This window comes from Oncorhynchus kisutch, unplaced genomic scaffold (genome assembly GCF_002021735.2).
Source record: "Oncorhynchus kisutch isolate 150728-3 unplaced genomic scaffold, Okis_V2 scaffold3237, whole genome shotgun sequence".
Classification (NCBI taxonomy): domain Eukaryota; kingdom Metazoa; phylum Chordata; class Actinopteri; order Salmoniformes; family Salmonidae; genus Oncorhynchus; species Oncorhynchus kisutch.
Genome location: NW_022265182.1, coordinates 4,831 through 17,190, shown reverse-complemented (window position 1 = coordinate 17,190; position 12,360 = coordinate 4,831). Strand labels below are relative to the sequence as shown.

The 12,360-nt window shown below is 42.2% G+C and overlaps 1 protein-coding gene and 1 non-coding gene across 2 annotated transcripts; both read right to left on the bottom strand.

Annotated features, from left to right (window-relative positions):
* Positions 1-84: 84 nt before the first annotated feature.
* LOC109877463 (huntingtin-like) lies at positions 85-12,087 on the bottom strand. Its single transcript, XM_031820315.1, has 11 exons — positions 12,082-12,087; positions 11,616-11,726; positions 7,560-7,637; positions 5,989-6,180; positions 5,741-5,880; positions 5,369-5,447; positions 3,519-3,680; positions 2,738-2,793; positions 1,980-2,127; positions 904-1,040; positions 85-383 (listed from the first exon to the last, which is right to left on the bottom strand). The coding sequence occupies exons 2-9, from the start codon at positions 11,640-11,642 to the stop codon at positions 2,019-2,021; spliced, it is 843 nt and encodes a 280-aa protein (XP_031676175.1). The 5' UTR covers positions 11,643-11,726; positions 12,082-12,087; the 3' UTR covers positions 85-383; positions 904-1,040; positions 1,980-2,018.
* Positions 7,403-7,532, bottom strand: LOC116371445 (small Cajal body-specific RNA 14). Its single transcript, XR_004208941.1, has one exon.
* Positions 12,088-12,360: the final 273 nt, after the last annotated feature.

The window sequence follows — 12,360 nt, the reverse complement described above, 5'->3', positions numbered from 1 at the left end:
TACCTCAGGTCCTGTGTTGCTACCTCAGGTCCTGTGTTGATACCTCAGGTCCTGTGTATGCACCTCAGGTCCTGTGTTGCTACCATCAGGTCCTGTGTTGCTACCTCAGGTCCTGGGTTTGCTACCTCAGGTCCTGTGTTACTATGACACCACCTCATGTCCCGTGTTGCTATGACACCACCTCAGGTCCTGTGTTAGGAACAGGCAGTACAGGAATAACTTCAAATAAGTTTACAAGCTCTCTGTCTCTCTCACTGTGGTCGTACCTGTTGTTTTCCTATCATGGGCAGTATGATGTCAGCAATCTGTCTGGACAGTCTCTTCCACTTGTCCTCGTTCTCCTTGTGACACTGCTGGAGGACCAGGATGAACATCTCCAGCACCTAAACATAGACACACAGAGGTCAAAGGTCACACAGGTGAAAATGTTACATGGTTGTAATGGATGCATGGTTGAAATATTTAATGGTTCCAAAGTACCAAGATTCCAAAGTACCAAGATTCCAAAGTACAAAGATTCCAAAGTACAAAGATTCCAAAGTACAAAGATTCCAAAGTACAAAGATTCCAAAGTACAAAGATTCCAAAGTACCAAGATTCCAAAGTACAAAGATTCCAAAGTACAAAGATTCCAAAGTACAAAGATTCCAAAGTACAAAGATTCCAAAGTACAAAGATTCCAAAGTACAAAGGTTCCAAAGTACAAAGGTTCCAAAGTACAAAGGATCCAAAGTACCAAGATTCCAAAGTACCAAGATTCCAAAGCACAAAGGTTCCAAAGCACAAAGGTTCCAAAGCACAAAGGTTCCAAAGTACAAAGGTTCCAAAGTACAAAGGTTCCAAAGCACAAAGGTTTCATGGTTCCAAAAGTACCACGGTGTCATGGTTCCAGAGTGTGTTTACCTGGTGGTACTGTATGAGTCTCAGCAGCATGGAGACCACCACCTCTTTCTGGGTGTCCAGCTCCTTCCCAGCGTCAGCCTTGTTGGAGCCTCTCAGAACAAACAGGTCATGGACTATAGGCTGCAGGGCTGGGATGGCTGGATGGGGAGAAAGACCCAGTCAGACAAGGAGGAGAAAGACCCAGTCAGACAAGATGGAGGAGAAAGACCCAGTCAGACAAGGAGGAGAAAGACCCAGTCAGACAAGATGGAGGAGAAAGACCCAGTCAGACAAGATGGAGGAGAAAGACCCAATCAGACAAGATGGAGGAGAAAGACCCAGTCAGACAAGAGGAGGAAAAGACCCAGTCAGACAAGATGGAGGAAAAGACCCAGTCAGACAAGAATGGAGGAGAAAGACCCCAGTCAGACAAGGAGGAGAAAGACCCAGTCAGACAAGATGGAGGAGAAAGACCCAGTCAGACAAGATGGAGGAGAAAGACCCAGTCAGACAAGATGGAGGAGAAAGAGACCCAGTCAGACATGGAGGAGAAGACCCAGTCAGACAAGGAGGAGAAAGACCCAGTCAGACAAGATGGAGGAGAAATACCCAGTCAGACAAGATGATGGGAGAAAGACCCAGTCAGACAAGATGGAGGAGAAAGACCCAGTCAGACAAGATGGAGGAGAAAGACCCAGTCAGACAAGATGGAGGAGAAAGACCCAGTCAGACAAGATGGAGGAGAAAGACCCAGTCAGACAAGTTGAGGAGAAAGACCCAGTCAGACAAGATGGAGGAGAAGACCCTCAAGCAGACAGATGAGGAGAAAGACCCAGTCAGACAAGATGGAGAGAAAGACCCAGTCAGACAAGATGGAGGAGAAAGACCCAGTCAGACAAGATGGAGGAGAAAGACCCAGTCAGACAAGATGGAGGAGAAAGACCCAGTCAGACAAGATGGTTCCAGGACACCAGTGAGTCCTGGAACCAATATTATTCTATAACACATATTATTCTATAACACATGTGGTCAGTGTATCGGCTCTGTGTGTGTTCCTACCATGTGGGTCAGTGTATCGGCTCTGTGTGTGTTCCTACCATGTGTGACAGCCCTTCCTCCCACTAGCCATGAGGCCATCACACAGTTGAATGATCTTTGGATGCTGATGATCTGTTTGGAGTGTACCGCTCGTACGACAACAGAACCAGGAAGAAGAATATGTTGGGGACGATCGCCTCCGAATCTCTGGAGAGACAGAGTCAGGGAGACAGAGAGACAGAGACAGAGAGAGAGAGACAGAGAGAGAGAGAGAGAGAGAGAGAGAGAGAAGAGACAGAGACAGAGACAGAGACAGAGACAGAGACAGAGAGAGACAGAGAGACAGAGTCAGGGAGGGAGAGAGACAGAGACAGAGAGACAGAGAGAGAGAGAGAGAGAGAGAGTCAAGGGAGAGAGACAGAGAGACAGAGTCAGGGAGAGAGAGAGACAGAGACAGAGAGAGAGAGAGAGACACAGAGAGAGAGACAGAGAGAGACACAGAGAGAGAGAGAGAGACAGAGAGAGAGAGAGAGAGAGAGAAAGAAAGTGTGAGAGAGAGAGAAGTGTGAGAGAGAGAAGAGAGAGAGAGAGAGAGAGAGAGAGAGAGAGAGAGAGAGAGAGAGAGAGAGAGAGAGAGAGACAAAGAAAGAGTGAGAGAGAGAGAGAGAGGGAGAGAGGGAGAGAGAAAGAGAGAACATCAGACCCTTTTTGGATGGACACATACAATGAGAAACAGGAAGTAACTTTCTTAACAAATAGTTTAGAAATCAGACAAGACCTTTTTGGGGTCTTGGTCAAAAGGTGATGAAGGTCTTACCTGAACTGTCCCACCTCAATGTACTCAAACTGCTTCAGCACAAAACCTATGAACACCTGGAACAGAGAGACGAGGTTACAACCACAAAACCTATGAACACCTGGAACAGAGAGACGAGGTTACAACCACAACACCTATGAACACCTGGAACAGAGAGACGAGGTTACAACCACAACACCTATGAACACCTGGAACAGAGAGACGAGGTTACAACTACAAACACCTATGAACACCTGGAACAGAGAGACGAGGTTACAACCACAACACCTATGAACACCTGGAACAGAGAGACGAGGTTACAACCACAACACCTCTGAACACCTGGAACAGAGAGACGAGGTTACAACCACAACACCTATGAACACCTGGAACAGAGAGACGAGGTTACAACCACAACACCTATGAACACCTGGAACAGAGAGACGAGGTTACAACCACAACACCTCTGAACACCTGGAACAGAGAGACGAGGTTACAACCACAACACCTCTGAACACCTGGAACAGAGAGACGAGGTTACAACCACAACACCTATGAACACCTGGAACAGAGAGACGAGGTTACAACCACACCGCCTGTGTCTTGTGTGTCTATAAGGTAGCGTTCACACAGGTAGAACAATTCTGATCTTTTCTTCCACTAATTGGTGGAAATCTTAAACACATCAGATCTGTTTCATAACTAATCTGATTGGTCAAAAGACCAATTTGTGAAAAAAAATAGATCACAATTGGTCTGCCTGTGTAAACACTCTCTTGTCTGTGTGTGTGTGTATTCTAACCTGGTCTGAGTCCAGCAGACAGTAGTTGACTCGTAGCTGTACCAGCTGCGCCAGCAGGTCTAGGACCTGTCTCTGCAGCGCTACAGAGGTGGAGGTGGTGTACAGTTTCAGAGCCTTGATCACCAGAGGTTCAAACAGACGGATGTGGTTGTGGATCGCATTCTGGAAGACAATCAATATATTAATTAAGTCAGTCAATCAATCAGTCCATTTAAATTCACAAACAGACGAATGTGGTTGTGGATCGCATTCTGGAAGACAATCAATATATTAATTAAGTCAGTCAATCAATCAGTCCATTTAAATTGACAACCAGACGGCTGTAGATCACATTCTGCAAAACTATCAATCAATCAATGAATGTATTCGTAGAGTCACCATGAGTCATCTACCCACTCAGAGTCACCATGAGTTATCTAACCACTCAGTTACCATGAGTCATCTAACCGCTCAGAGTCACCATGAGTTATCTAACCGCTCAGAGTCACCATGAGTTATCTAACCACTCAGTTACCATGAGTTATCTAACCACTCAGTTACCATGAGTTATCTAACCACTCAGTTACCATGAGTTATCTAACCGCTCAGAGTCACCATGAGTTATCTAACCACTCAGAGTCATCTAACCGCTCAGAGTCACCATGAGTTATCTAACCACTCAGTCACCATGAGTTATCTAACCGCTCAGAGTCACCATGAGTTATCTAACCACTCAGAGTCACCATGAGTTATCTAACCACTCAGTTACCATGAGTTATCTAACCACTCATAGTCACCATGAGTTATCTAACCGCTCTGAGTCACCATGAGTTATCTAACCACTCAGTTACCATGAGTTATCTAACCACTCAGAGTCACCATGAGTTATCTAACCACTCAGAGTCACCATGAGTTATCTAACCGCTCAGAGTCACCATGAGTTATCTAACCACTCAGTTACCATGAGTTATCTAACCACTCAGTTCCCATGAGTTATCTAACCGCTCAGAGTCACCATGAGTTATCTAACCGCTCAGAGTCACCATGAGTTATCTAACCACACAGTCACCATGAGTTATCTAACCGCTCAGAGTCACCATGAGTTATCTAACCGCTCAGAGTCACCATGAGTTATCTAACCGCTCAGAGTCACCATGAGTTATCTAACCGCTCAGAGTCACCATGAGTTATCTAACCACTCAGTCACCATGAGTTATCTAACCGCTCAGAGTCACCATGAGTTATCTTACCGCTCAGAGTCACCATGAGTTATCTAACCGCTCAGAGTCACCATGAGTTATCTAACCGCTCAGAGTCACCATGAGTTATCTAACCGCTCAGAGTCACCATGAGTTATCTAACCGCTCAGAGTCACCATGAGTTATCTAACCGCTCAGAGTCACCATGAGTTATCTAACCACTCAGTCACCATGAGTTATCTAACCGCTCAGTCACCATGAGTTATCTAACCGCTCAGAGTCACCATGAGTTATCTAACCACTCAGAGTCACCATGAGTTATCTAACCACTCAGTCACCATGAGTTATCTAACCGCTCAGAGTCACCATGAGTTATCTAACCACTCAGAGTCACCATGAGTTATCTAACCACTTAGTCACCATGAGTTATCTAACCGCTCAGTCACCATGAGTTATCTAACCGCTCAGAGTCACCATGAGTTATCTAACCACTCAGAGTCACCATGAGTCATCTAACCGCTCAGAGTCACCATGAGTTATCTAACCACTCAAGAGTCACCATGAGTTATCTAACCACTCAGAGTCACAATGACACGTCAACCATATGCTTCACCTTGTAATATGAGTCATGTATTAGAGCTGTACCGTGTGTGTGTGTGTGTATGTGTGTACCTTGTCTCCTCTCTGTTTGGTCACGTTGGTGATACTGGATCTCAGCTGGTTGGACACCTTCTGCATTACATCAAACCACCTGATGGGGACAGATACAAGGAGGGGAGAGATGTGAGTGTGTGTGTGTGTGTATATAACCCTGGTGTGTGTGTGTGTGTGTGTGTGTATATAACCCTGGTGTGTGTGTGTGTGTGTGTGTGTGTATATATAACCCTGGTGTGTGTGTGTGTGTGTGTGTGTGTGTGTGTGTGTGCCCACCCTGACGCGTCCTGCTCCTGCTCAGCCTGCACCATGTTCCTGAGGCTGGCGTCGGCCAGGGCCTGGGTGAAGTGTGTGTATATATAACCCTGGTGTGTGTGTGTGTGTACCCACCCTGACGCGTCCTGCTCCTGCTCAGCCTGCACCATGTTCCTGAGGCTGGCGTCGGCCAGGGCCTGGGTGAAGTGTGTGTATATATAACCCTGGTGTGTGTGTACCCACCCTGACGCGTCCTGCTCCTGCTCAGCCTGCACCATGTTCCTGAGGCTGGCGTCGGCCAGGGCCTGGGTGAAGTGTGTGTATATATAACCCTGGTGTGTGTGTACCCACCCTGACGCGTCCTGCTCCTGCTCAGCCTGCACCATGTTCCTGAGGCTGGCGTCGGCCAGGGCCTGGGTGAAGTGTGTGTAGGGGGCCATGAAACAGTAGTGATAGAGACCAGGTCTCAGGCTGGACGAGCCCAGACGGAGAGCCTTCCCCTGGGATCGACTAGGACCGCCCTGGGCCCCCTCGTACTGGGAGGCTAGGTTGGTACCAAACAACGTCTTCAATAACTGGCGGGAGAGAGGACAGGGTTGAAATGTTACCTTAACGTTCCCTGGGTTTTCCAGAAACACGATTTGTAGATTCCCAGATATTGGAAGGAGTAAATCAGGACATTCTGGGAATGTTAACATTGTTCAACCCGAAGGAGACAGGATATTAAAATCACACACACCAGACTACCGTCTTATCCCTCAAAGCACACACTGACCTCTCACTCTCTCTCTCACACACTGACCTCTCACTCTCTCTCTCACACACAAACACACTGACCTCTCTCTCTCTCTCACACACTGACCTCTCACTCTCTCTCTCACACTGACCTCTCTCTCACTCTCTCTCACACTGACCTCTCACTCTCTCTCTCTCTCTCTCTCACACAAACACACTGACCTCTCACTCTCTCTCTCACACACACACACTGACCTCTCACTCTCTCACTGACCTCTCTCTCTCTCACACAAACACACTGACCTCTCTCTCTCTCTCTCTCTCACACACAAACACACTGACCTCTCAATCTCTCTCTCACACACACACTGACCTCTCACTCTCTCTCTCTCTCTCTCTCACACAAACACACTGACCTCTCTCTCTCTCTCTCACACAAACACACTGACATCTCTCTCTCTCTCACACACAAACACACTGACCTCTCTCTCTCTCTCTCACACACAAACACACTGACCTCTCACTCTCTCACTGACCTCTCACTCTCTCACACACTGACCTCTCACTCTCTCACTGACCTCTCACTCTCTCACACAAACACACTGACCTCTCACTCTCTCTCTCACACAAACACACTGACCTCTCACTCTCACACAAACACACAGACCTCTCACTCTCGCTCTCTCTCACACACAAACACACTGACCTCTCACTCTCTCTCTCTCTCACACACAAACACACTGACCTCTCTCTCTCTCTCTCTCACACAAACCTCTCTCTCTCTCTCTCTTTCACACACACACTGACCTCTCTCTCTCTCTCTCTCACACAAACACTGACCTCTCTCTCTCTCTCTCTCACACACACTGACCTCTCACACACACACACTGACCTCTCACACACATACACACTGACCTCTCTCTCTCTCTCACACACACACACACTGACCTCTCTCTCACACACACTGACCTCTCTCACACACACTGACCTCTCTCTCTCTCTCACACACACACACAGACCTCTCTCACACACACACACAAAGTCTCTTCTGAACGTTAGTGTTTTGTATAGAACCATCGCACAGGGAGACCGATATCTCTCAGTCCCTGTCGGCAGGTACCAGCCTCACTCTGTGGTGAGTCTTAGAGACTACAGTACACTGACCAGTACAGTAGTCATTACACTGACCACCACACACACACACATACACAGTACAGACCTGTTGAACACAGACCGTGGCCATCAGAGGTTCTCTGGAGAAGCAGAGTTTCAGGTAGCTGAGGATCTCTTCCACACACTGATGAATCAGATAACAGTAATCAATACATCATTATACTACAACTATTAACTACCTACTATCTAATCAATACATCATTATACCACAACTACTAACTAATCAATTCATCATTATACTACAACTATTAACTAACTACTATTTAATCAATACATCATTATACTACAACTATTAACTCATCAATACATCATTATACTACAACTACTAACTAATCAATTCATCATTATACTACAACTATTAACTAACTACTATTTAATCAATACATCATTATACTACAACTATTAACTCATCAATACATCATTATACTACAACTACTAACTAATCAATTCATCATTATACTACAACTATTAACTAATCAATACATCATTATACTACAACTACTATCTAATCAATACATCATTATACTACAACTATTAACTAAACTAATCAATACATCATTATACTACAACTATTAACTAAACTAATCAATGCATCATTATACTACAACTATTAACTAACTACTATTTAATCAATATATCATTATACTACAGCTATTAACTAAACTAATCAATGCATCATTATACTACAACTATTAACTAACTACTATTTAATCAATGCATCATTATACTACAACTATTAACTAACTACTATTTAATCAATACATCATTATACTACAACTATTAACTACCTACTATCTAATCAATACATCATTATACTATACAACTACTAACTAATCAATTCATCATTATACTACAACTACTAACTAATCAATACATAATTTTACTACAACTACTATCTAATCAATACACCATTATACTACAGCTATTAACTAATCAATACACCATTATACTTCAACTATTAACTAACTACTATCTAATCAATATGTCATTATACTACAACTATTAACTAACTACTAGCTAATCAATACATCATTATACTACAACTATGAACTAGTATCTAATCAATTTGTCATTATACGACAACTACTAACTAACTACCATCTAATCAATACATCATTATACTATACAACTACTAACTAATCAATACATCATTATACCACAACTATTAACCAACTACTAACTAATCAATACATCATTATACCACAACTATTAACTAATCAATACATCATTATACTACAACTACTAACTAATCAATACATCATTATACTACAACTACTAGCTAATCAATACATCATTATACTACAGCTACTAACTAATCAATACATCATTATACTACAACTATTAACTAACTACTAGCTAATCAATACATCATTATAATACAGCTATTAACTAATCAATACATCATTATACTACAGCTATTAACTAATCAATACATCATTATACTACAGCTACTAACTAATCAATACATCATTATACTACAACTATTAACTAACTACTAGCTAATCAATACATCATTATACTACAGCTATTAACTAATCAATACATCATTATACTACAACTACTAACTAACTAGTATCTAATATATGAATTATTATATAATTAATCATAGTTGTGCCTTCATACATCAGATTCTGGTCATTGAGGCCCCTTTATCTACTTACTTGTGGACACCATGTTTATGAAGGAAGTTAGAGGTGGCTGAACTAACCAATGAGAGGCTGAATCTATAGATCAATGAGGGGCTGAATCTATAGGTCAATGAAGGGCTGAATCTATAGATCAATGAGGGGCTGAATCTATAGATCAATGAAGGGCTGAATCTATAGGTCAATGAAGGGCTGAATCTATAGGTCAATGAAGGGCTGAATCTATAGATCAATGAAGGGCTGAATCTATAGGTCAATGAAGGGCTGAATCTATAGGTCAATGAAGGGCTGAATCTATAGGTCAATGAAGGGCTGAATCTATAGATCAATGAAGGGCTGAATCTATAGATCAATGAAGGGCTGAATCTATAGATCAATGAAGGGCTGAATCTATAGGTCAATGAAGGGCTGAATCTATAGGTCAATGAAGGGCTGAATCTATAGATCAATGAAGGGCTGAATCTATAGACCAATGAGGGGCTGAATCTATAGATCAATGAGGGGCTGAATCTATAGATCAATGAGGGGCTGAATCTATAGATCAATGAGGGGCTGAATCAATAAGTCAATGAAGGGCTGAATCTATAGATCAATGAGAGGCTGAATCTATAGATCAATGAGGGGCTGAATCTATAGATCAATGAGGGGCTGAATCTATAGATCAATGCTGGCTGAATCTATAGATCAATGAGGGGCTGAATCTATAGATCAATGAAGGGCTGAATCTATAGATCAATGAAGGGCTGAATCTAATGAATAGTTGAAGGGATACTTCAGGATGTGGCAATAAGGTCCTTTATCTACTTCCCCAGAGTCAGATGGACTTGTGGACTCCATGTTTATGTCTCTGTGTCCAGCATGAAGGACGTTAAAGGTAGTTTTTGCGAGCCAATGCTAACTAGCGTTAGCGCAATGACTGGTAGTCTACAGGTACAGTAGCAATGCTTAAATGCCAGAATCTCGCAGTATCCCTTTAAGGTTATCAATACGAAAGGTGTTTTAACATGTTTATGAACATGCAGAGTGTTATAACTGGTTTATGAACATGAATAAGTGATCTAACTCATTTATAAACATGGATAAGAGTGATCTAACTCTTATGAACATGAATAAGAGTGATCTAACTCTGATGAACATGAACAAGAGTGATCTAACTCTTATGAACATGAATACGAGTGATCTAACTCTTATGACATGAATAAGAGTGATCTAACTCTTATGAACATGAATACGAGTGATCTAACTCTTATGAACATGAATACGAGTGATCTACCTCTTATGAACATGAATAAGAGTGATCTAACTCTTATGAACATGAATAAGAGTGATCTAACTCTGATGAACATGAACAAGAGTGATCTAACTCTTATGAACATGAATACGAGTGATCTAACTCTTATGAACATGAATAAGAGTGATCTAACTCTTATGAACATGAATACGAGTGATCTAAACTCTTCTGAACATGAATACGAGTGATCTAACTCTTATGAACATGAATACGAGTGATCTCCTTATGAACATGAATACGAGTGATCTACCTCTTATGAACATGAATAAGAGTGATCTACCTCTTATGAACATGAATAAGAGTGATCTACCTCTTATGAACATGAATAAGAGTGATCTACCTCTTATGAACATGAATAAGAGTGATCTACCTCTTATGAAACATGAATAAGAGTGATCTACCTCTTATGAACATGAATAAGAGTGATCTACCTCTTATGAACATGAATAAGAGTGATCTACCTCTTATGAACATGAATAAGAGTGATCTACTCTTATGAACATGAATAAGTGATCTAACTCATTTATAAACATGAATAAGTGATCTAACTCATTTATAAACATGGATAAGAAGTGATCTAACCTCGTATGAACATGAATAAGAGTGATCTACCTCTTATGAACATGATAAGAGTGATCTACCTCTTATGAACATGAATAAGAGTGATCTTACCTCTTATGAACATGAATAAGAGTGATCTACCTCTTATGAACATGAATAAGAGTGATCTACCTCTTATATGTATGAACATGAATAAGAGTGATCTACCTCTTATGAACATGAATAAGAGTGATCTACCTCTTATGAACATGAATAAGAGTGATCTAACTCTTATGAACATGAATAAGAGTGATCTAACTCTTATGAACATGATAAGAGTGATCTACCTCTTATGAACATGAATAAGAGTGATCTAACTCTTATGAACATGAATAAGAGTGATCTAACTCTTATGAACATGAATAAGTGATCTAACTCTTATGAACATGAATAAGAGTGATATAAGTAATTTATGAACATGAAATAAGAGTGATATAAGTAATTTATGAACATGAATAAGAGTTATAACTCATTTATGAACATGAATAAGTGATCTAACTCTTATGAACATGAATAAGAGTGTTTATAACAGGTTTCTAGGAGGTGTATTCCGGGTCGCTCTGACCTTTCCGATGTCGTGTAGCGTGGCCATCTCTAGCAGCTGAGACAGAACGTCCAACGTAGAACGCAGGAACCCCCCGAACTTCTCGTTGGTGCTGTGGAGGTCCAACGTAACCTAGGAAACACAACAAACACCAACAAGTCAACAACAACAACATTGACAAAGACATAAAGAAACCAAGTGTAGTCAGTGAACACAACTGCAGTTCTATGAAGTATCAGAACTCATGTTGGTTATTTCACACTTTAAAACATCCAGGGTGACTATTCTGATATTTCAGTGCTTCAGAAAGACCAACTCCAAGAGTCCAAGAGTTGGTGTGTGTGTGTGTGAGAGAGTGTGTGTGTGTGTACCTTATAGTTGGTGTGTGTGTGTGTGTGTGTGTGTGTGTGTACCTTATAGTTGGTGTGTGTGTGCGTGCGTGCGAACCTTACAGTTGGTGTGTGTGTGTGTGTGTGTGTGTGCGTACCTTATAGTTGGTATGTGTGTGTACCTTATAGTTTGGTGTGTGTAGCTTTGAGGACGTCGTACAGTTTGAGGTAGGTGGGTAGATGATAGAAGCTCCCCAGGGTTGTGGACTTGTTGACGTTAGCCGTGGACCCCGAGCTGTCCGCTGGCCTGCCTGCTCACAAACAGGTCATGAAGAGAGGGATCTTTGTGAAGCCCTGGGTTACCTTTCCTTCACACCTTTGACTGAAATCGTTCATTAACGAAGGACTGGTCAGACTGGTCAGACTGGTCAGACTGG